General features: G+C 43.4%; 2 protein-coding genes across 6 annotated transcripts; one reads left to right on the top strand and one right to left on the bottom strand.

Moving 5' to 3' along the window:
- The first annotated feature begins 295 nt into the window (after positions 1-295).
- LOC115311421 lies at positions 296-11727 on the top strand. 4 transcript variants are annotated; one of them, XM_029970083.4, is made up of 6 exons: positions 296-569; positions 1247-1282; positions 1604-1711; positions 1787-1873; positions 2706-2770; positions 11618-11727. In XM_029970083.4, the coding sequence occupies exons 1-6, from the start codon at positions 329-331 to the stop codon at positions 11633-11635; spliced, it is 555 nt and encodes a 184-aa protein (XP_029825943.2). In that variant the 5' UTR covers positions 296-328; the 3' UTR covers positions 11636-11727. The 4 variants fall into 4 exon arrangements, with proteins under 4 accessions (XP_029825943.2, XP_029825942.2, XP_029825946.1 ...); XM_029970082.4 differs by having other exon boundaries at positions 2706-2886; positions 11618-11687; XM_029970086.4 differs by having other exon boundaries at positions 296-439; positions 2706-2886; positions 11618-11687.
- LOC115311419 (DNA replication licensing factor mcm4-A) lies at positions 10593-24782 on the bottom strand. 2 transcript variants are annotated; one of them, XM_029970080.4, is made up of 22 exons: positions 24691-24782; positions 24301-24382; positions 24180-24203; positions 23916-23933; positions 23633-23659; positions 23389-23535; positions 21647-21728; positions 21448-21529; positions 21001-21210; positions 18343-18577; positions 17784-18026; positions 17152-17236; positions 16162-16308; positions 15956-16047; positions 14401-14503; positions 13836-14012; positions 13659-13752; positions 13430-13584; positions 13226-13343; positions 12395-12636; positions 11668-11884; positions 10593-10827 (listed from the first exon to the last, which is right to left on the bottom strand). In XM_029970080.4, the coding sequence occupies exons 2-22, from the start codon at positions 24362-24364 to the stop codon at positions 10732-10734; spliced, it is 2658 nt and encodes an 885-aa protein (XP_029825940.1). In that variant the 5' UTR covers positions 24365-24382; positions 24691-24782; the 3' UTR covers positions 10593-10731. The 2 variants fall into 2 exon arrangements, with proteins under 2 accessions (XP_029825940.1, XP_040355504.1); XM_040499570.2 differs by having other exon boundaries at positions 24479-24698.
- Between the last annotated feature and the right edge of the window lie 682 nt (positions 24783-25464).

Consider the following 25464-nt stretch of genomic DNA (forward strand, 5'->3'; position numbering starts at 1 on the left):
AGAGTCGGATCGAGTAAATTTTGGAACACAGCCCTTATGTCCAAGCGCGGACGATGATATGAGCCAAAGGGCCAATAAAACAGCGCAAAAAGCGCAACGTCATGGCGTGCTCTCCGCGCACAGAGAGACGGCGAATACCAGCTAGTCCTATCAACTGCAGGGTGCACGCCACGACGTTGTGCCTCTTTCGCTGTTTGATTGGCCCTTCGGCTCATAACATCGGCAGCGCTCGGCCCGAGGCAGTTAGTATGTATGATCTCGATTAGAAGCAAAAATAAAAGCGCGATGAATTTACCCCCCGCCAGCAGTAGGGCTGCCGAGGCTCTCGATGAGGTTCTTTTTCCTCTTTCGAGGAAAAAGAACCTCACTTGCGCCATCTAGCCCATGTGACATAGACTTCAAACATGCGGGTAGCGAGAGCCAGCGAGTGGCAGCGCAGGTTTGTATGTCTAGCATCGTTCCAAGGAAGCGTCTGCTACGTTTTCGGGCTTTCGTGCGCCATTCTATTTTAGTTCCAAAACCGCAAAACGTTCGTGGGACTTTCACTTTCACCACTTTTAACGAAAGCGGTGAGTATAAAAGATTCCTGGCAAGTAATGCTTGCCCTTCGAACCGAGACTGCGTATCGAATTCGCGCGAGGTGGTCGAAAAAGTTACGTGCGTAATACGTATGACTTTCAGTCGCCTTGAACGTGTTGCAACGTATGCCTTGAGACCAACGTTGTTGATACCGATCAACACGTTCGACAGTCCGTTAGATGATGGAAATAGGTATCAGTTCCAAACTCAGCATACGGCCGCGTTTTACGCTTCTCTGTGACTAGGCGCTATGCTGTAAATGAACAACCGCAATGCTGGCGTGTACGGCTACCTTTTTTGGGACGCCGCTACAAATAAAGCTTTTGGTATGCGTGCCACTAATCTACATTTCGCTTCACGAGCGGCGACCCGTGAGAACTCTTGCAAGTATAGTGGAGCGTTTTAAAGAACGGAGCACCGTTTACAGTTCCATGTTAACTCAAAATTTTCAGAACGTTCTGGTGGGCAAAGGATCTCCAAGGTACGCAGGCAAAGGTCGAGGATCGAGAGCTGCACGCATTTTTACTCTATACAAAACTGAAAAAAGTTTAAGCTAAAATTGACTTTTTTTTTTTTTTTTTTTAATTTACACATGGACCCCGGTGCTGTAGCAGAAGACCATCGCATGATCACGGCATTACTCTTACCTCCTCTCCCCTTCTTACAGCGCACTCATCGGCAAGAATGGACGATGATAAAATAGGCAAGCTTATTCCTTTGGTTCTTCCTTTTATGTTGAGAACCAGATATATATATATATATTTTTTAATGTTATTTTTCACCCTTTACCATTTAATCATGCTGTTCTGTGCCCAATTCTATACATGTCAAATGACTACAGCACTTCACTATTACATGCGTCCAAAAAAAGTAAAGTACTCATGCACAATACTCCACTCTTTTCATTTCACATAAGACCATGGAAATATGTTCTGGACATTTGATCACAAAAGCTTAGAATACATGCAAGCTGGGTTTTGCATACAAAAAATCAGACAAATGCAAGCACAAATGTGCATTGCAGAGGCAAACAGTGGCCACATAAGGGGTGCCAGTGAAGTCCATGGCCATGCCAGGCTCAGTATGCAGGATGACAGCTACATTCAAGACGCCATCCCGAAGAACAGTCTCAGTTGAGTTGTTCACCTATTGGCATGTAGGGATAGTGCATGTCGGCATATACTCACAGGTAATCTTGAAACTGCAGATTCCACACGGAAAATCAATAAGCTGGACATCGAGTATGTGAGCAAGGAAGTGGTGGAATGGCGGGACTTGGCGAGGCTGCTGCCAGGTAGTAGGGTATCGTAAATGCTTCGATGTGCAAGTAGCATTGAAAGTAGACGGAAGGTCCTACTATATAGCATGGCGAAAATACCTAGAGCTTAAATTGTATGGTGCTACTCTACACCTTCTCCACTGCATCAATACCAATGTGCTTTGCTCTGTTCAGCCTCAAGTCAGTCTTAATAAAATTTGGGCATTGATGCAATACCCACATTGTAGAATATGGGTGTTGTACTTTTTTGTGTGAAAACTAGGACTTACTATTTGCATTTTCAGCAACCTGAGACAGTGCTCTATATTTACACTGCAGCAATGTGCCTCAATCAATTTGCATGGCTTTAGAAAATGGAATTTTGATCAGAAAATGCATTAAGCAATATATAAACCTAGCAGATGTACTGAAGCATGCCTGGAACAGAAGTTAGATCTGAAAGACAGGCAGAAGAGCATTCCCTCGGATTCAACAGCAAAGTGCGAATTGACTGACAATTTCCTACAGCTGTACGACATGATTGAGCATTTCAATTACTACATACACCAGAAATGATGGCAGCATTTCTTTCTTGTCTGTACTGCCTTGCTAAAAATGCAAAATCAATGATCATTATCCCTTCACTCATGCAAATTAGTGTTGAGCATTGAACATTGCATGTCTGGATGTTGCACAGACATATATTCCCATGCATTAATAATTCTGGAGTGGTTGTTAACCAGCATGAGCCAAAATGAAACAAGCCTGTAACTGCTGCAAGGTACTATGTTTTGTTCCTAGTTGACATCATTCCTATCCTGCAAGCTTTGCACATGAAGTGAACCATAGTTTTTGTTGCTATCGGCAGAGGAGCCAATCACAGAGGAGGAGCTCCACTACATCAGACTGCAGCATCACAGCGCAAGCGAGAGGGTAAAGAACATTCTTGAGCTTTGGAGGAACAAGTGCCATGGCAGTGCAACGCTGGGCAGCCTCGTCGAATCTCTGCACTTGCTGGGCTACAGTGAGCTGGCCATGATGCTCCAGCCGTAAGCAAGTTTGTACAGGATTGTTTGACTGGGCTACCCTTAGTGATAACGCCACAGACTTGCCTGCCCAACTACGGAAACCAGCAGCAATGCCCAAAGATTGATTTGTTTTAAGGATGCACAACCACACTGCAGTCCTCAGTCCTTGCACCATGAGTGTTACAAAGTTCGGGATTAGAATGTTCTGAATAGACTCCTTTCGAAATTGTGAAATGATGCATAGACCATGCGCAGCCGCCATTCGTTGGTCTCACCGCTTCTGGCGTGAAGGCCGTGATTGGTTCAGAGTTCGCGGAGAATGCGTTTCGATCCAAATACACCCCGAATGATGACGAAGCACTTGTGTCTAGTGCGTGCTCACAGCGCATGACCAACTAATGGCGGCCGCACATAATCTATGCATCATTTCGAAATTTAGAAAAGGGACTATTATGGCAAGATCTCACATGAGCAAACTGTACTGACATAAAGCTGTCATAGCAGTGGGGTGTTTTCAGATAAGATCAAACAACCATGTCCGATGACCATTTTAATTGTGATGAAAAAAAAAATTATTTTGCTGGCTCCATGCCAGGAAGAATAAAAACAATTCTTGTTTTGGGGAAAAAAAACTTGTCTTTGCGAAAAAAATTTGTAAGCACCCTCTCAGTCACGTGCGCGTTTTGCATATTGCGCGATGTTGGCATTTTGGGCGGCTTCCCCAAAAAAACTGTTCTGGCTACAAGTCTAGAAATATTTACTGACAAACTAGGTGTAGGAAGGATTGACAAAAAATATGAATCACCGAGTATTAGGGTCGTTATTTTGAGAAACAATCACAAATACGGCACATTGCGCAATAACGCTCTGGATTAAAGATTTTTTTTCTCTGTAAATATAAAAGCTAAGGTCTTCAAACTTTGCCAGTGTGTTGCTCTGTATATAGTTCACCGGTGCATAAAATGTCGGTCTTGGTTAGCGGCAGAAATTTAGAAGAATTTTTCAGAGTGGCATTTAACTAAAAATGCATATTTTGAAAATCATTTAAAAGAAAAGGCCATCTTTAATTTTCTTCAAACTCTCCGATATTAACATTCATGATATGTACTAGCAGAATCTGCAAAAACAATGCAATATGTCTGTGGCTTTAAAGTTATAAAGCAAGAAATATGGCAGAATTCACGCTAATGCGGTTGCCTTAAATGGGGCGTGCACATACCCATTCTTCACCCACCACTCTGACATGCACTTCGCGTTTCTTATCTTCCCTTCTCCCCCCTTCTCCTCCTGGGTATAGTCGGCTGCTCGCTGTTGAAAGTTTACTCGTCTGTTGCTAGTTGAAAGATGTGGTTGTGCTGTCCCTGTTTAATTGTTTTATTCTTCCTTCATCCATGGCCATTCTTCACAATTTCATTATTATTAAAAAGCGTAAAAATGCTACAGGGTGGTCCGGAAAATACAAACTGACAGCACAGAGGTGTACGGTAGTTTTGGAGGAAAAAGTCCTAATACATTTTTGTACAACCGACCAAAAAACGCCCATTGGCCAAAGCGATCGAGAGGCGCTTCCCGGTAACATGCTTCGCGGTGCCAGTTTCAACATCCGACGTAAATTCGCGTAGACAAATTTACGTCACGCACCTGTAGTCTTTTGTATGAATACTTATTTTTCCCGAACTCCTGTCGCAATGTTTCTCTTCACAGGCTTTCTACATTTTTCGACCACTTTCTTGCCCTTGTTTGAAATCAGCAATGTCCTATCTTTCTCTACCCCTGTTACGGCAATTCTGTGTATTTAGCGCTCTGTAAATTCTAAAGTATGAAAGATATTGCAAAGCAATTTTGAAAGGCCTGATAGGACAAATTATAAGCCTTGATCTGTGAAAAGTAAAATAAAAATTTAGATGGCCTTCCTTTTAAACTGATTTTCCAATTATTACGAAATCGGTAACCTGTCTACATTTCAGTGTATTTTTTTTAGAAAGGTTATTGTTTTCAATTTCAAAAACAATTTATCCGAATTTTAAACAAATGCGTCCAAATCATGTTAAAAAAATTTGAATGTAGTCTTTTAAGATCCGGATTTATAAAGCTCTGAATTGCTTAGTAATCGATAATACATGTTTGCCTCCTTTTATTTTATGTAGTCTCTGCACAAAAAAAAATAAATAAAACCTAAGGCGACAAGTTTTTCTTTTCATAAATATCCAAAGGGACGGTTTCACGCAAGTCTCAAAAATGTGCGCGTATACCGGCAGCAATTTTGTGATTTTTGTTCCTCAAGATTATTTCCCGCAAAAAATGTTTGAATATGTTTTTGCGGTTGTACAAGTAAAATATATCTTTTGGTAAAAATTTAAAAAAGTCGACCGGATATGGTTTATTGATCATAACTGAAAACGCCCAATACAGACAATCTCAGTCAATCGAAATTCTTGGTTTTTTGCACCATTTTTGTTTTTTTGGCGTTGTGCCGCCCTCCTCATAGACTGTGCAGGTTCAGGTTCTCCCGCGTCTTACCTCCTAATCATGTTACCACCAAGGTTGTAGGCTGATCTGTTTGCAAAGTTGTTCCGGTTGCTTTCTTCATGTCGCATAAATGGGGACGCTAGATGCCGGCTGTTGAAACAGGCACCGCAAAGCATGTTACAGGGTGGCGCTTCTCGATCGCTCCGGCCCATGGGCATTTTTGGGTCAGTTGTATAAAAATGTATTAGGAATTTTCCCTTCAAAACTACTGTCCACCTCTGTGCTGACAAATTTGTCTTTTCCTGACCACCACTTAGCAAATTTACGCTTTTTAATAATAATGAAATTGTAAAGAATTGTTATGTCCACGCCCCATTTATGGCAACCGCGTTACGTCAATTTGGCCATATTTCTCGCTTTATAACTTCAAAGCCACACTAATATTGCATTATGTTTTTGCATATTCCAAAAACATATTATAAATGTTAATATCGACAAGTTTAAAGAAAATTAAAGACAATTTTTTTTTTAAATGATTTTCAAAATAATGAAATTTTTGACTTGAGAAATTCTTGTAAATTTATCCCGTTAACCAGGACAACAATATTTCATGCACAGATGAACTATATACAGGGCAACACTCTGGCAAAGTTTGAAGACCTTAGCTTTATTTAGATACGGAGAGAAAAAAATCTTTAATTTAGAGCGTTATTCCTCAGTGTGCAGTGTTTGCGATTTTGTTTCTCAAAATAACGACCCCAATACTCGGTGGTTAATACTTTTCTTCAATCCTTCCTATGCCTAATTTGTCAGTAAATATTTCTACGCCCGTAGCCGGAACAATTTCTTTCAGGGAAACCGCCCGAAATGCCAACCATCGCATGATATGCAAAACGCTCACGTGACGGAGAGGGTGCTTACAAATTGTTTTTCCGAAGACAAATTTTTTTCCCCGAAACAAGGCTTGTTTTTATTCTTCTCGACATGCAGCCAGCAAAATATTTTTTTTTTCATCAAAATTAAAAATGGTCACTAGACATGGTTGTTCGATCTTATCTGAAAACACCCAGTGAATCTTTCAGAAGTCTCTCGTGAGAATGGTTATGCATAACAAACCTTGTTTCATGAACAAGATTCCTAGAGCCTTCAGAGTTTGCTGTGGCCAGTTACCAAGCAACCCCAATATAGTATTCTAATTTTTGTCTGCTGTATATCAGACACATCAAACCAAAGAAATAGGGAAAGCCTAATGTCCCATCCTACACCATAGCTTTTTAAGAGAGAACAGACTTGAGTGAGAAAAATATCAGCATCAGACATTTAACTGCCGTAACGACGGCAAAGAAAACCTGCATTCTGTGTCATTGTGCCTTTTTTATACAGGGTGTTTCACGAAAAGTGAAGAAATTCGATAGTCCGAAAACTATGCGTCGCAACAAAAAAAGGCTTATGTTGTTTTTGTCCTGGGTTAGGGGCTCATTTAGGGAAATTATTAAATTTTGGGATAATTAAGTAGAATTATTTTTGTGTAATTAGCATTTTGAATGTGTTGAAGGGCATGGTTTCAATTAGAAAATTGCTCAGCATCATCGTAAAACACTAAATCAACAAAATGCAGAATGATAGAAGGCATGCGCAGCATTTTATGGCTTTCTAAAAAATCGCACAAATTCAAATGCGGTTTTTCAGAAAGCTATAAAATGCTGCGTGTGCCTTCTATCATTCTGCATCTTGTTGATTTAATGTTTTTTGGTGATGTTGAGCAATTTTTTAATGGAAACCATGCCCTTAAACACAATATTAAAAATGTTAATTACACAAAAGTAATGAACAATCTAATTATCCCATACTTTAATAATTTTCCTAAATAGGCCTCTGGTCCAGGGCCAAAACGACACCAGCCTTTTTTTTTGTTGTGACGATTAGTTTTCGCAACATCGAATTTGTCCACTTTTCGTGAAACACCCTGTATATCATGCACCCTGGAGCCCACTAATGCCTTTCTAATGCCTGCCTGAAATGTTTAGATAAACTGTCATAATGGAATAACCCAATCCTTTGTACAGTGTAGGAAACAGTAGTGTTTGTAGATGTTGTGGCTTTCTGCAGAATATTACTCAGCAGTGTACTGTTTATGCATTTGGAGGTTTTGCTAATCAGTGAATGAAGATCATTGTAGGGACTATTGTCAAGGGGCAGTATGTTGCAGGACCAGAGGTGGCGGAGCAACTCATAGAATAGAGCAGTTCATCACCGTTTGAAACTGTCATTTCCTTTGAACTGTCAAGTTGTCTTTCCTACAAGGCCCAAAATCAAAGGCAAGCACAGGAACAGCACCAGAATGTCTTCTGTGGAAAGCATTTTCGTCATGGGGCTCTATAAAATATTGAGGGTACAATTTTCATTATTTTCTAGGACAACTTTTCCTAGGATAATTTTCCTTTATAGGGTGTTTTCACATGATGTCAATCCGCCATTTTGTTGTTTGTTTCTTCAAACAAATTTACTAATTTGGAGGATTACCTACATTGCAACCTGTTGAGGAGATGTCAGCTTGGTAAGACTTAAAAACTTCTGTGCTCTACACATTTGAGAGGTCATGTAAATCCTTCGAACGCTCGCATTCGGCACATGCCATACAGCTCACAGCAACAAAATGGTGGACCAAATTACATCAGTAAAAACACCCTATAACAGTGAGTTGCACTGCTACCAGCTCCCCTGTGAGCAACTTGAACCAACTAGGTATGCTGTACAGAGCACGACACTATTGGCCTGGACATGGAATCGGCAATTTCCCGTTTGTTCACACACCTAAAGGGTTGCTATGAAAGCTAGCATTGTTTGTGTGCAGCAACAACCTGGGTAGGAAAGTTCCACGTTCAACCTAAGCTGCACAGGCAGCTTAGGTTGAATGCTGACCAACTGCAGAGTTCGCATTCAGGTCAACTCGTCTGTGCACCGTACGACTGTACCCCTAAAAACAATCCAAGCCCGTGCTTGCCTTGCCTAGTGGCTATATGAAATCTCGGGCAACTGACCAATACCTGTGGTCTGTATTGACGTTCCTTTACTTTTATAAGGAGACGACACAACAAAAGTTACCCAGAACAAACATATACGGTAATTGTTGCAGAAGGTCTGCTGAAGTGTTACTTTTATGGTTGTTGCATCACTTATGGACTCTGTGTACTTGGACAATAAATGCGAGTGCTTCCACCTTAAAAGATAGAAGTATTTGCCAGAGGTACTTATATACAAATATTGCCCCCCTTTGTTTTTTTTTCACATCTTTTTTTTTTTTTTATTAACTCGTAAATCTTTTTGATGATGTCATAAAGACCGTTTTTCATAAATAGTATGTACATTTGATCTCGCTAACACTGCAAAACCAATTTGTGCCAACGAAGCATTATTTCGTTGTAAGAGATCACAAGAACTCGGTCGTTAGCAAATGCAACTGTGTTTTTTAACCTGCAAATGAAAACCCGAGAAGTACTGAGAACACCTTACCTCACTGCACAAAACTTAACAAAAAAAAAAAAAATCTGCAAACTATTTTTGTGATAAGCCTTTTACAGAAAAATTATAATTCTAATTGGTACTGACTGGGAGGAATTACTTTAGAACCTCCCTATGGTATAGCCAGTTTTTCAGGAAAAATGTTCACCGCCAGTATTTTCTATACCAGTACCTCGAATACCAGTATTACAAGCTCGCTTGAGCTTTGCACCGCTCTATCCATATCTTTGCTATATGTGTCAGTCTTTACTACAGTGAGCTTGTACGGTAAGTGCTAAATCATGTGCAAAGTCAAAATAGATACGAAAGCTCGAGGGGCCAAAATCAAGTACAAGTATAGCGACATGAAAGACACTTGGGAGGCTTTGCATAAATTCAACAAGACCAAGACCACATCTGAATGGTACAATTTATGTCAATGCACCACCTAAATCCTTCTTTTCTTCATTTTTTGGAAAGCTACGATTGCAGGGTTGTTTCTCGGTGAGGTACCCCATTCGCACGAGTCGGTGCAGTATAAGCTTGCAGAGGTAACTGCTTGTATTCAGAAGTTTCTAAGACTGCTGAATGGAATATTACCAGTGACCAGCAGCAATACTGAAAGCACAAAAGGTCTACATGATTCTCATCTGCTGCTTGCAACAATTGGAAAGAAGGCATGCAGGTTCATAAACGGTGCACATTTAGTAAATAGAACCTAGTGTGGTAAATCAACCTTTAAACTTGGAAGCTATGCTGCTGTAAGCCAGCTAAAGGGAAAGAGATATTCATCAGCAGTTGTCTAAACAACCCGAAATTACGGCCCCGAAATTCTATTTTTTTCCGAAAAAATGCATTTTCAAAAAATATTATATTTGGGTTCACTATGTTCTGAAGCATAGTTTCAGAAAGTTTTATTTATAAATGCGCAGTATTTATTTCGAACTCGCGGTACGTCTAGGCGTCTTTGGAAAAGACTGTGGCATCAGTTTCACAAAGCTCACGAATCTCTTCGGGGGCCTCAACGCACTGCCCTCCTCATGCTCATGTAGTTGAAGGTGTCACCAATGACTCGGGTAAATTTCGAGTTTCTGGCATCGTCCGAAAAAAAAAAAAAAAAAAAAAACAAGTTGAAACTTTAAACGCATTTTTCTCAGTTTCACTTTTTGGCAGGAATTCTTGTTTTAGGAAAGCTATCGTTTGACATTCTGAATACAGAGGGACATCATTTAAGGTTTTCTGGGACTGAAATTTTCTGTCTGGGGAACAAGATAGACTACTTCACAGTTTAAAAAATCTACTCTTTCATGAAAAAAAAAAAATTTTTTTTTAAACAAAAAATTTACATTTTCTTTTTAAATTTTGGGATGTTCTTATTTTTGTTATAATTGAATATTTTGCAATTTATTATTTATCTAGGTTGCACTGTGGGTATTGTTCTTCACATTAAAGCAAAAAGTTTGCCACCAGCTAATTTTATTTTTCTACGATAGACTTCCTAATGAAGTGTCTTTTTTCTCAAGTGCGAGAACCGTAGCATACTGTAAAGTTGACCAATAATGCTAAAACTTTGCAGATTATCCTTCCTCATAGTGCTGAAATAACCCTCAAATTTTGAACCAAATTGGGCAAAGGGTTCAGAAGTTGACCCTCCCAGGCCATATCCCCCCTTAAAGCAAAAAAAAAAAAAAAAAAAAATTGTTAACTCCCGATTAGCATTGTGACCATGTATGACAAAGTTCTGCCACAGCACTAAGCATAGGTACAATGTCTGCAGTTTATTAGCATATGCATAAAAAAGTGCATTATAAGCAACAATACAAAATAATTATTATAGAGAAGCTGCTATACACACAGCAATTGGCTTCGGAAGGCACTTGCCAACGTCTTCTTTTGCTAACAGATCCTTATGGAGCTCTTCCCAACAATAGTCAGGAATCCGTCATCTTGCAAGTCCTTCAGGGCATCTTCAAACATCTCTCTCGTTATCATCTACAAAGAACAAATTACTTGTTAGGTTTGCGGTGCTGCAAAGAAAATGCCTAGAAAGCAAATAACAATGGAACATCGCTGATATGACCTTGGTTCTCTTTTCTCCCAGTTTGTTAAAATCTTGGATGTCAGTCCTGTTTCAATCACAATACATCTGGCACATTAGCTAGTTACATCCAGGATTTATTTTACCAATCCATGTAAAAGCTAAGATGCGAATGTGACAATTTTGTTGCACACTAAACTGCTGTTCGACCAAAGAAAGGGTGGAAGTCAACGGCTCCTACTTGGTTTCATGGCATGGTTTTCCAAGCTGTTTGAAGCAGGTAACAATGAAGGGAAGGAGGATGGTGGTCCAAAAATTTTTAGTTATGCACACCCGCTGCATGAAAAGATGTGCGAGTTCTACGAACAAGCTTCAAATTCTCAGCAACACTTTGAAGCCTTTTGAAGTACTCGTGTCGAAATATATGACTTAAGAAAAGCTGCTCGGGTGTTTTCCAATTATCATTTTTTGTTTTACCAATGAAAGATGTGTTATCTGTTGCAGTAACCCGGGTTGCATGTTTTCCTGCCATGTTCCACTAAAAAAATTTGTAATTCGATCCTACTGTGCTCCCATTTCGAAACACTGTACACTTGGAAAGTGGCAGTGAGGCAGCAAGATCGGACACTGTCAGAGGGTTGATTTCGAAACATAAATTTGTTACCGCAGGTGGAACTTGTGTCCTCACTCACCCAATTCCAAGGATATGTTCCACATGCACTACCATGCCTGCCTATTTTCCAGGAAGCCTCCCATAGTTAATGCACAGCCCAGTAGCCCAAGCCAGGCCTTACCAGATCAGACTGCTCCTTGAATTCGGTGAACACCTTCTGGTAGGCGAGGCTCTGGGCCTTGGTCTTCGCCTTGGACTCGAGCATCTTGCGCAGAGCAACTGCTAGCTCCGCACGGCGCCGGCGAGATGAGGCACTCATGCCCGTCGTGAGGATGGAGACGTCGATCTTTCCCGAGACAGGATCAGTGGCCGACTGTTTCAGGGCCTCTCTGTGAAGCCTAAAGCAAGCACATTCCACGGAATGATTGTTCAGAGTAACTCCACTCTTAGTAACAAGTACGAGACCTGTAAAACGAGTAAGCATTCCTGTCTTTCTGTCCCATATTCATTTATGTGTGCTCACCCATCACTATATATGGAAGAACCTCATCGACACATTCTTGGCTTGTACATTTTCTCGAATGCTACGTTATGACCACCAGTCACATTGACCTCCCATAGGAATATGCGTATCAATTTTCTGTTTGTTATGTTTGCTTTCCCGGACCCCGCATCAAAAATTGCCACCCGACGCCACCAACGGCAGACCAGAAAACCATATCTGCATATATCCCAGCAACTTGCAGTGTGAAACAGGAAAACATTGGCAGCACAAAACTTAAAAGGCCCATCAGGTGAGGAATATTATGCCATTACAACACTAGGATTATTTGGCCTAAAAGCAGATGGAACGCACTCTCATCTACACTCTAGAAAATGTAGGCCCAGGTATCTGCCCAAATGCTTACCGTTTGGCCTCCTCCACGTCGACAAGCTCAACGACACTGGAAAAGCGCACTTTGGCGTGAGCCTCAGCCAGACGAATCAGCGACTCCAGCTGGCGTGGGAAAGCAGAGATCTGGCCACGGCCACTTCCTACACGGCGCATCTCCACATAGGCCTCAATGAGGGCTTGGCCAGCCTCTTCACTCATTTGCGGTTGCACATAGGTGCGTGCATATGCAATGTAGTCCTTCATAAGGCTGAGTTCCTGCGAGACAAAATTGACCGCCTCGATGACGGGGCATTGCCGACAAACGCTCGTCTGTATTCGCTGATGCCCCAAATTGATTGAGAGACAGGCGTTTTGAGAAATTAACAAAAGTTGGCATTTACTGAAGTTCGGGTCTTGTGAGCCAACACAGATGACTGAAACCGGCTTTGAAGTTAACTAGGGTTACATTTGAGGTAGGGGGGAGGCTACATTTAGGACACTTTTACAATGTATTCAGCAAGAGATGCAAAGGTATTTGCAACCTTCTCCATCTTATGTTACATTCAGGTACCCAGCATACACTCACTGACCCAGTGAAATAATAACAAGCAGCTATAGTATGAGGGCCATGCATCAGAGTATTGAAGCAATTCATGCTAGAATTTCCCAGCAGCTGAATAGAGCTGACCCTCATTGAGTGTTAAAAGCGGCACTCCAATGCCAATCGCAACACCCAAATTATCATTATCGGTCTCCACTGTTGGATGTGGTGAAGCGATCCTTAGGCCTGCCAAACGCTGGCCAGCACCACCTATTACAAAGCTGACAGCCTTCTGAATCCCAACTATAACAGAAGATAGCCCACCATTTGCTCTTCCTCAACTTCCGCTTGCTGCTTGTAGTAAAGAGAGACCAAGTGACGTGCAAGTCTCTGGTCGTACCGGGGATCTTGAGGGTCCAGCATCAGGAAAATAAGGTCAAACCTAGAACCCCACAAGTGACACCTTACATTAGGAACAAGTCCTCGGCAGCTCCTGCAGAATATCCCGCGTATCTGAAGCGAGCTTGCCTGGACAGCAGCGTGTGCGGAAGCTGGATGTTCTCAATAATGGTCCTGTTTGTGTTCCACTGTGACTCGACCGGATTGGCAGCTGCCAGGATGGATGTTCTTGCATTCAGCTGGCAGATAATGCCCGCTTTGGCAATGGAGAGAGTTTGTTGCTCCTGTAAATGTAGCCCATACCCTATAGTAGAGTGCAGAGGCAAACACGAGCAACTTTGAACAATTGACCACTCACCATTACTTCATGCAAGATGGACCTTGTCGAGTCGCTCATCTTGTCAAACTCATCGATGCAGCAGATGCCATTGTCGCTCAAGACCAGTGCTCCCCTGTGAAAAAAAAGAGACAGCATGAAAGCACTTCACTTTTTCGACGGGTCCCAAGGGACTCTGTGACATGCCGAGAACCTTACGTTTGCAGGACAAGCTGACGTGTCTCAGGATCCTTGGTAATGTAGGCCGTGAGGCCTACAGCACTGGAACCCTTGCCAGAAGTGTACTGTCCACGAGGCACCAGGTTGTGAACATACTGAAGCAGCTGTGACTTGCTAGTGCCAGGGTCTCCACACAGCAGGATGTTGATTTCCGACCTATCCAGTGTCAATACAGCTTGCATCAGACTTCCACAAATGTCGAGCCCACTTCACAACGCTTCTCTCTCTCTCTCTTTCACAACGCTTCTCTTTGTCAAGCCCATATACATACCCCCCCTCCAAGAAATGAGCTGAAACACTCGATCTGGCCCTTTTCTGCGACTGCAGTCCCCCACTAGCTCTATCATCTCTCTATCTGCCAAATAGTCCAAAGGGGCGTCAACTTCACATTTAATTCCTAGTTTGAACAACAGCAGTCTCAAAAACTGGCAGGTATACGCCAGCTTGAGGGACTATTTCAGCTCATACCGTCAGCATTAGTATGTTCTTCCGAGCAAATTTAACCCCCCCGTGGCAAAGCACTGTTTGTGGAAACCAGGCCTACCTGAACTTTCCACGACCAGAGTCCGCAAAGTCCTTACGAGTTCCTCCAAACAACTGGAGTAAAATGCCTTTCTTGATGTCTTCGTTCTCGTAGATGCTTGGCGCTGCAAGAAACCAATGCACACTGTGTACTCTTTTTTGCCCTGGAGTTTTACACTGAACTGATAACAGCGAGTGTGCAGGTGAGCTGGTGATAATTAACCATAATGTAACACCTGAAATTGTGACGAGGAAAAGTTAAGAAACTTTCAAGTCGAAGAAAAAGACAAGAGCAGAAGAATGTCTTCATATTTTTCTTACCACAGCCTCAGGGGCAGGCACATAGCCAGGATTTTGATTCAGGGGGGCCTGCCCATAACAAAATGCAGTATGAGAGGGAGGGGGAAGATGAGGCCCCAGCAAGATGGAAAATCCCCCCCCCCCCCCCCCCCCCCTTTCTGTATACGTGCCTGCTCAGGGGTTACATTATGATCAGGGTGTGTATTTTCCGGTGTTAATGAGAAAAATTGGCAGATGTTTTTCGGTTTGTACAGCTTCATCTTGTATCTTGGTTCACTTTGGTTATCGAAATTTGAGAAAAGACGCACAGCAGCTGCGTTTTACTGTAGAGGTGGCAGGCTTTTCAGAGCACCCTCTGCGACTCCGAGGTGGAAAAAAGCCTACAACCGTCAGCTGCCCTAACAGCTGCAGTGAACCCAAGGCAGACCGACATCAAACCGAACCCGTAGCCCCAGAAGCCCTTGAAAACTAAACAGATAACAATGAATGCATCTCTGTTCCCCATGCGAAAAGACAAATTCTCGAAGGTCAGTGGCCCTGGACCACTCTCATGTTGGCAGTGTTTTCCAAGAACCATAGTGACCCCTGACCTATATAAAAGAAAAACCTCTACGGGGGAGGAGTTTCGAAGAAATAGCCGTCGCTAGGGCAAAAACATTCAACGATTGGTGCTTTACGGTTTTAAGCTTTTCGGTTTTAACCGATTTTCATTTTCGTCACTGGCGGATGCTTATCAATGTTTTTCGGTTCAAATCGGAAAGGGCACAGCCTAATTATGATGGACTGAAGTGGTTTCTTTCGCTTACTCACACTCTTTGGCTGAAATTTGTTATAATACCTTAGTTATAAATTTAACAGGCCATTCATTCTTAGAGCAGAAAAAAACTATTGTCAAGCTCAGAAGATAACTGCAGTGATGCGACAAGGCCTCCCCTAAAGCCCAGGCTTTCAAACTGAGTTTCTAGGGATCCATGGGTTTCCTAGAAACTCCCGGGTTTTCGCAGTTGCTCAAGTGCTCAAATTCTCTCAATCCTCATAATGAGCAACTGCCCTTTTATTGAGTGTATGATTGCCAACCAGGCTAGTTTACCTCTCCTCTTGCAAATTTTATTCCCACAAAATATTTCCAAAGGCATCTACAGAGAAAAATTTTCAATATTACTGTCATTGAGTAGTGGAAAAAGAAGTAAACTCGTCGTGTCCACTGTTTTGTCATGTCCATAATAGACACTGAGATAGAAGACATCAATAAACATATAAAACAAGTTCTTTCTCACCCAACGCACGTGCCAGGCGCTCGTAAATGTCGGGCAGACGGGAGAGACGCTTCAGTTGCTCAATCCTTTCTGGAGTGAAGTGACAATCCTTCCTATAATTGGGAAAGAAAAAAAAAATGTGTTCATCTTCTTTGGTCTTTCCCAATTTAGAAGTTTCCCTCGATCCCACAAGTGTATCCCTCAACACATTTCGTTTACAAACTCACGCATCCTCAGAGTCCTCATAGAGGCGCTTGGCGTCCAGCTTTCTGAAGTGGACGGCGTCAATGTGAGTTTTGTAGACGGCCTTTACGCTCCGTTGCCTTGGATTCACTCGGACCGCCGAAGCGCGGTAAATGCCGGTCACTGTGATCCTGGAATGGATATAAGACCAGGGAGCAGATAATTAGTAAAACAGGAAATGCCCGATTTCACAGTTGGGGGAAGCCACACGAATATTCCTTTTGGAATTGTGTAAAAGAAATGGAGGCTCGCATAAAATTACACCATCTTCCCGAGGGGAACCATGGGGTGATGTGGAGCATCATTCCATCACGCTTCATCGGAAGAACGGAGTGAAGTGGAGTCAACAGCGGGTGAACTGAACGCGCGCAGAAATTGGTTTGCTCTTTATGTTTATACAGCCTTGATGGAGATGCACCTCAACGGGTAATCGGTCTCTTAGCTGTAGATGAGAAATTTAGCCAGTGCAGTACAACCGTTAACCTGGGATTTTTAACGTGCATCACGCAGTAGTGATCACACGAACGCGTGCCGGTACGAAACTCATCCAGATCGAAACGGGCGGGGGCGGCGGGGACTCGAACCCAGGAGGTTCCCAGTGCAAGCTTTCGCTCCACGCTCCGAGCTGAGACGCGTTAGCCCACTTGGCCACTTCCTCCCCTTGAAAGCGCGCAGCGCGCTACCGCTGCTTATATTCACACTTGAAGGAGAGGAGACTAGAGGAGGAGAGTTGCGCATGCGCGCGCGGTGTGAGTAGAAGCGAACGCACGCGAAGTGCACGCAGCTGGTAGAGAGAGAGAGCGGAGAGAGTAACGCGCAGCTGTTGGAGAGAGGGAAGGAGGAGAGTTGCGCATGCGTAGTGTGAGTGCGGACTACGACGCCGCGGGACATAGACCCGAGCAAGAGATGCTTCGCATCTAAAAAAAATGAGTTGGCATAAAATATTAGGACGGAAAATGACTACACAAGCTCACCTGTCTCCAGGCTGCACAGCATCAACCAGATCATTGTGTGCATAGATGACAGCAGTGTGAGGAGTCTGTCCAGCTGGCATATCCTCTGTTGAAAAAAAAAGAAAAAACGAATGTACAAAGCACTAGGAGAGAAGTCCTAATAAAGCACACAAACCTAAAAATTCATGGTTCATAAATTAAAAAAAATACCAAGACAACTATGTGATAACATACAAGGGCAAACAGGCTGTTTATTTGTGCAGTTCAGACTCCTTTCCTGTGATTGGCAAATTGGTGATGTGCCGAAAAGACTGTAAAAGGGTATGCTGCTTCTTCCCCGCCCCCGCCCGCCCCCGCCCGCCCCCGCCCCCCCCCCCCCTTTTCAAAGAAAGCAGTGAAAGGAAAAGAATCTGAGGGAAGGACAAGCATGTGTTTGCCTGTCTTGACATTTCGAAGTTCTCGCAACGTAGCTAACTATACTCGGGGGAGGGGGCAACTTTCTGCGGTAATGCAGTCAAAGCTGCAGGCACACGTGCCGGGACTCCCCCATTTCGAGCGCCGATGAAAGCTCTGCACGCATAGTCCTCCTTGGAAGTGCTACAGAAAGCTGCTCCCGAGTAGAGCGAGGTGCAGCAGATGTAACGAAAGGGTACCTGGGGCTTCCTGCAGCTTGACGATCTGCTTGTCCGAGAACTGCGAGCGGTTGTGCACCAGGGTGTAGCTGTACTTGGCCGAGCAATTGCGGCAGGTCACGGGCTCCGCAATGCGGCCACGGTCGATCTCGACAGCCTCGACGGCCGAGCAGGCAGTGCAACGAAAGAAGGCCTCCCGCATTTCGGGGATCAAGTTAGACGTGCGGATGATCATGCCACTGATGGTCACCAGCTGGTCAATGTCTGCACAGGCAACATGGAATCAAAAGGGCAGGCTCAATGTGGTACATAATGAAATGTGCACATTACACTCGCAATGATTGGCAACTTTACCATTTCCTTAGTTTTTCTCTAAAACAAAAATTATTAACAAAGGTGAGGCTGACTGCCTACTTTTACACCTGATGTTACTTACTAAGCACATACTGTAAAAGACTGAGGTATCCTTTTCCACAAATTGCAATGGTACTGTATGAGACACTTTGAAATATACCCCAAAAACAAAATCCTCTTTGTTTCCTTGCAAAAAGCAACCGAGGTGGGAAGCAACGAAACTGACCTTCAGGGTTGAGGGAGCGCATGCTTTGAGTCTTCTCGGAGTTAAAAGGCCGCACTTGGATCTGATGAGGCAGCTGAGCATCGGGGTACTTCTCAAAGAATAACTCATTGGCAGCCATGTCAAGAGTGGGAATGACCTCCTGCGGGTAGCACTTCAGTTGGCGATACAGGTCCGCATCAAAAAGTGCCACATGGCTGCAGTTGACGTTGAGAAAGGGCTCCTCCAGGGTGTACACCTGAGAGCCACCAGAGCAAGACAAGACCAGCTACATTAAAGTATTTTTCGGACACGCACACGCTACTCGAGTGCAGCAAGCATTCCAGATCCTGTAATATTTTTCCTTGTCAAGCAGCCAATAATAAACTGTGCACCTGAATAAATCAAAAACAATGTAAACCTTAAAAAAGAAAAAAAAAAAAAAAGCTCTTTTATTTTTGTTTACAAAATATTGCAAACAAATTTGAGCTTACTTTTATGCTTGCTTTAATATTCAACAAGTCACACTTTGTGAAGCTCGTGCCTAGAGCGTGTTGAAATTATTGCACTCTTTACACAACTTATGATAAGGTTTGATTTGAGCTCAGTTGCTTTATATTTTCTGCATTTGTTTGGATTTGGCTAATGGACGTTTTGTAGACACATCAGTTCAAGAGTAAATGGTTCCAGTACCCTCTCTCTCTTCCTTCTGGCCAAGCAGAGAAGGAATACGGTTTCATTTGTCGACTTCGGGGCGGAAGATTACGCACGATGGGGACAAAGGCAAGTTTGGGAGAGACGTATCTAGGTCATGGCGCCTCAATGGGTGAACAGGATGTAGCTGACGTTTTGGGTGTGGAACGGGTGGGAGAGGCCTTGCACGTGCGTTGTTTTCTTGCCACTTAGCCTCGAACCCAGTCACGTGTCTAGGTGGCAGCACATATTCACCAAGAGGTTCATTTAGAAAAACTGATAACGGTTAGTGCCAGTGCAAACAAGCTTGTGCGGAGGCTTATGCCACCACACTAATAGTTTTAATGCTAATCAACAACTAGCCTTTGGGTACTCTGTGAGAGTGCAACATTGAAATCAAAATTCCCAATTTTTATGATGCACTTCAAAGACAGTCGCAAATTTTCAAAGCTGTTAAACTACAAGTGAAAATAGGAACAAGAGCTCCGACAAGCAATAGTACTTCCCATCGTTAAAAGACTCATATTGTGATGAATGGCTGGGTTCCCAGAGGTCATAAAAAGCTTCTAGCCTCACATCGAAATCATCAAGTGAAGCAAGGAACTCAGCTCTGCTCACCCAAAAAAGGTACATTTAATGAGAATGCTCCTCCAACTCAATCATCCCCCCTTGCCCACTCAACATAATGTCATTAAGGAGGGCCTTTAAGGGTATTAAAGGGCAACTCCAATCAAATTTTTTTAATTTGGGATTACAACTCTTTTTAGCTAAGGCAGTGTTTCTGGATTACAAGGTATATATTTATTTATATGTGTTTAGTTTTATGAACGAGGTAAAGGGGCTTACAGCGATAAACTGGTATCCTGTTCACCAGGCTAAAAGTGAGCCCCAATTGGCTGCCGCCATGTTGTAAAAGTTTTACCACTAGACATGTGACCGTACCAAATCTTGAGACTTGTATACAAAACTGAGATGAGATTTGCATTGAGATCGCTGTAAAAAAACATGAAACTATTTTTTCAATACTGATAGCCCCAGAGATTAGTGTCCAGCTCCAATAAAAACCAAAAATACAGCACCATGGCTGAAGGCTTCTAGCAGAGGCATTGCAAAACTGCCCGAATTTTTGTCGTAAAAGCACATTTTGGAGTTAAAACAAGGTGAAACATAAGTTATCTCGTAGGTACTGTTATTAAAGATCAATAATCGATTATTTGTGCGTGGTACTTTGTTAACATCTAGATGCAAAACAATAAGGTCATGTGTCTATAGTCCGTTGCAACCTAAGAACGAAGGACGAGGGTAAGACGGGCCGGGGAGGAGGAAGCAGACGGAACGCTAAAGAGAGGAGGTTTCCCTCTCTCTCCTCCAGCGCTCCGTCTGCTTCCTCCTCCCCGGCCCGTCTTACCCTCGCCCTTCGTTCTTAGGTTGCAACGGACTATAGAGGTCAAAAATGTGCAACATGGCGGCGGCCAAGTGGGGGTCACTTTCAGTTGCCAGTTTATCGCTCCAAGGCCCTCTACCTCGTTAAGTTCTACAAATATCACGGCTCACAGTTTGGTTTTGGGCGTCTACAGCAAAACCGAAACTATCCGCTAGAGGGATGGCAGCACTGATCAATCAATCAACCGCAAATCCACCGCAGCACGTCGCAAGGGTGCTGCGCCAGTCTTCCTTGACTAAAAGTTAACCCGCTTGCCACTTGCTAAAGAGTAGCTGGTCGTATCTTTAAAATCGGTTTTAGTGGAGTATGCGGCTTCACTTTGATGCAATATTTCATCTCTGATCATATTTCGTGCCACTAAAGCAACACCAGTCATTTACCTTCATTACATTTTCGACCGGAGTTGCCCTTTAAGAAAAATAAAGCATCCTGGTGTTGTTTCTTTCTAAGAATACGGAACGGCAGAAAACGGTAGGTAGCTCATTATGCCGGCAGCTTATTTGGGCACTACTTTCAGGTTTGAACTTCAACTTCCAATGGCCCACCTCTTCTAGTTTCTGCATGTAGATTGGCTGGTCGAGGTCCACCCCTTCCATCCTCTCGTCCGAATCCAAGTCCGCATTGACAAAGGTCTTGAGGAACTGCTTAAACTTGTCCTTGCAGTGGTTCACCACTACATCCGTGCCCCAGATCACCAGCTGAGGGCCTGTACTAGAGTCGCTGGTGGGAACACCCCCCGTTGCATCCGCCGCCTCCTAAAAGAGTACACCCAGTCAAACTCCTCAAGAACAGAAAGGGAAGCTCTAGTTGAGAAAAATCTGCGCTACGACTCGAGTAAATGCAATAATATTGCCCGAAGGAGACGGACAGCTTTCGACATGCAGCGATTCTTTCCTGCAGATAGGCAGAGGTTCTCTCTGTCTGTGAAATATCCTTTGCACATTTTTTTCATTCTTCACATAACATCAATGGTACACGCCAGTCGTACTCACTCCATCGCTAGCGCCAATGGCAACCTGGCGCATGCGTCGATCGTTTCGAATATCGGTTCTGTGCCTGATTGGAGTCCCCCTCCTGAAAGAGATGTCGTGCAGGTTGTCACAACAGTGTACATTTTCGTGACCGCTCACACTAGCCGCAAACCTTTTGAAAGACAAAGCTCTAGGCCACGAAATGTGGTGGCCAACTCACACATTGGACCGAGGAGTTCCAGTGTTGGCAGAGCTGGGTGTGCCATAGTGGAGGGGAGAGCTCAAGTCAAGTTCCGTGAATGCTGAAAAGATCAAGTTAGAGCCCCGCGTTTCAACTATGTTACGGACCTGCATAAACGCTATGCCACTATGCCCTGTTACAGACTAAGAAAAGCAGGACAGGCTCCTCCTGGATGGTAATGGCTATACCCTTTGTAACGGGCGGCAGCTTGCGCCACCCTCGCCCAACATTTCGTCATCCCTTCTTTTTTTAAATTTGTATAAATTTTGTTCTAACACAGCCCTTCCCCCTTTAAAGTGTTCGCATTGCTTATTTTTATCTGTATTTTCGCCCCTCCCTAGATCTTTTCCACCAATCTTCCAATCTCCTCTTAGTTACTGCAATTCTTTCCCTATCCATTCGTCCATCCATGTCGGCAAAACTTAGTGCCCTTTCCAAATCCGTAGTCATCCCCCCCCAAGAGGTTGGGACGAAGCCCCGTGCACCTTAAAATTACACGTTCTATAGTTTCCCTTTCGCAGTCGCATAGAGTGTCTATTTCCTGCTTCGATTGTATGTCTAATGTATTCGCTTGCCTCTTCCCCCTCTACCTTTGTCCTTTCCTGTGGTTAGCATCCGCTGGTACCCCTCGGTCTTTTTTTCCCTGTACACTGATGTGTTCCCAGAACCTTTTTGCTACATTCCTATCATTCTGGCCTGTACCAATGCTGATGCCTCCCACTTTCTTTCGTGAAAGTCCTCCCATTTTGATGCTAGAAAATTCCGCCACTCTTCACTTCAGCGGACGCTGGAGAGGAAGCGAGAGCGGAGGAGAGTCCACTGCCCCCCTCTCCAGCACGCTCGCTTGCTAAAATGGAAAGAGTGGAGAACTTTGTGGGAAGAGTTTGTCCTCCTTTTTTCAACCTGCAACAGGGCATAGTTACAATGCCTGGTCAACAAAAGTATGTTTACATATACACAGTGTTTCACCGACCATTGGCCAAAACGTCTGTATTAAACTTAAGCCTTGCGCAAAAATAAGATATACAGTCTACACTCATTACAACAGACCTGGTTACAACAGACATTTGGATATAACATACCAATTTCTGAAGTTCGGTTAATTTTCCTCTACATACCATTGACTCAACTTCATATCTGCATACAACATACTCCTCTTTCAACAGACCGAAATCTTGATCAAAATCAAGGTCTGTTATAACGAGCTTAGACTGTAGTATCGTATTAGTCAGTCCTGGGGCTCATTTAATGGAGTACACAGTGTTTAGTGCAATCAATTGCGTGTTTAATTAGTTTTTCATAATCAACTCTGATTAATAAAAATAAACAAATGGTTCTAATTAGAGACTTGCCGGGCATGGCTGAAAAATACTACTTCGGGCAATTCTAGAAAGATCCGAAGTTCACACTTCGTTTTTGTGGGTTCCGAAAATGCATCAAAGTTCGACGTGCCCACATGGTTTTTCCACTCATCATCACCCGTGTTTTCGCTCCAACACCCTCGCACGTGTTGCGCGTGTAGTGCAAGCAGTCAATCTTTTGCCCCACCTATTTTTAGGTTTACTGGTTTTCGATGATGCTCAGCAAGTTTCTGATTAGATTCATATGTATATTTTTGCACAACACAATGACAACACTTTGCGAGCCCAACCCATCCAAGTGATAAACAAAGGGATGCTGCCGAAGATCCCAGAAAGATAAAAATACCATACTATATTCACCTGCAACATTTCTCTGGTAGGGGCTGGATGGCGGAACCTCGTTGACACCATCAGCAGACGACGAAGGCAGGGGTGCTATGTCGGACAACATTTCATCCCCGTTTGCTTGAGTCGGAGTCCTGGCCCCATTCCTTTGCCTTCTGGACGCTGAATGCATACAGGATACCAGAAGTTTTGTCTCACCGTTGTTTGCAAACAGGGCTTATTTGAATATATGAGTGCAAGCTTAAGACAGGATACTTACGTGTGCTTCTTATGGAGCTTCGGGATGCTGCAAAGCAATTTAACCAAACCACGGGTTATTCAGCATTTCTGCAAGTTGCAAAGACCGATCTAGAATGTAAAGCAACTACCTGCACTGTTCGCAAACAAATGGCATACCATTACTTAAATAAATTATGCATAAAAAAAAAGGGCAAAGAACAGACCACGTAATCCAGGCATACTTAAAAATACACGTAATTTAGGCATGTTTGAAAACAAAGAGGGGGCGATGCCCTTACGACCAAAGTAAATATATTGCTCACGTGTGTTCCTTTTGGATGCTGAAAGTAACAAAGAAACAAAAGCGGTCAGTTAGTTGATTGAAGAGACTGCAGTAAACACTTGAAATCGGTAAGAAAAGGACAAAAAATAGGACGTTCCAGATATGCTAAGAGACAGACCCGTTTGTCAGGTCACACTACAAGACGTAATAATTAACTGTGTTGGGTAACGAGCAAGCGAGATGCCGGAACATCGAGTCAATTGTCCCTTTAAATGCAGGAGATAAATATGCACAGGTAACATACGTGTGTTTCTGCGGCTTCTCGATGCTGCAAGCGAAAAGACAAGCAAACATAAGAAACTACGCAAAACTACGTCATATATTTGTCAACTAAGGGACGCAAAAGTGATCCGAGTTAGCCTTACGAGTTTGAGGATCCTGGCTCGCGCCTCGTGTGCTCCTCCGAGGAGTGCTCGACGGGGACGACATCGGGAGAAAGGAGTTGTGCTGAAAATTGGGCCGCCGTCATCAAAATCACAAATGACAAAACACCAATAACAGAACACACTCAGCAATATTTAAGATCACAGGACGAGCACCGACTTAAACGATATTTGAGAACCCGATGATGAGCAGACTCCGATCTCCGACCAAACAAAGCGCCTCGACACTTTGCGTTAAAAACACCACTTAAACTCTCCGAAACTGTTTAAAACGACTGAGATCAGAGACATAACGTAGAGTGACACTTTCCACAGCTCCAGCAGTCATGGCCGATCAAAATTTACGGAGATATTCCGTATCGTTGTACTCACCGACGAGTGAACAAACTAGACCGCATCCAGCACTGCAGCAGATTTGGCGGGAAAATGTTGGCGCGCGTACTGCGCGCACGCGCACCGATAAGGTTCATGTAGGGAAGGTAGCGACAAATATGTCTAGCCAATAACATTCGAGTTCGAGTTTTTTAAAGTTTAAAGTTCTGTGTCTCGTGACGTCACTAGAGTCATGTGTTTTCCGCCTTTTTTATTATTATATTTATTGCTTTATCCACTTTACAGTTGTCAACCGTGTCAACTGCTGCAGAAGCAGAAGTTATTTTATGCTGAATATCAGCGATGAACATCGACGGCGGAGCCTATGCCGGCGGTGAATAGAAAACCGCTGGTGGTGGTGGTGGTGGTTGTTGAAAGGGTTTTGGACATAGAGATCATACATGTTTTGGAGGGCATACCGTCGGCTCGGCCGTTAGCGAAGACCTGAATGAAGTCTTATGGTCTTATTTTATTCATTATGTGCAGGATGGCACTGTTTTTACCGGTGAAACAGGTCAGCCCGTTGGTTGCGTATGGTTAAATACGTTGCTCCTCACGCATGAGAGTGCATCTTGAACTGCGCTCGTCTTGAAAGCGTTCTTCACAATCTTGTTTCATAGCTCTTCAAAAATGCCCCCCCCCCCCCCCCCAAAAAAAAAAAAAAAAAAAAGCGCAATTTTTATCTACATGTAGCGCTAGCGGTCTCAACCAGATACCAAAGTTTCAGAACCAAACGCTAGCTTATTCAAAAGTTGTAAGACTTTCTGAAATTTT

Source organism: Ixodes scapularis, unplaced genomic scaffold, assembly GCF_016920785.2.
Source record: "Ixodes scapularis isolate PalLabHiFi unplaced genomic scaffold, ASM1692078v2 PGA_scaffold9__187_contigs__length_104089568, whole genome shotgun sequence".
In the NCBI taxonomy this organism is placed as follows: domain Eukaryota; kingdom Metazoa; phylum Arthropoda; class Arachnida; order Ixodida; family Ixodidae; genus Ixodes; species Ixodes scapularis.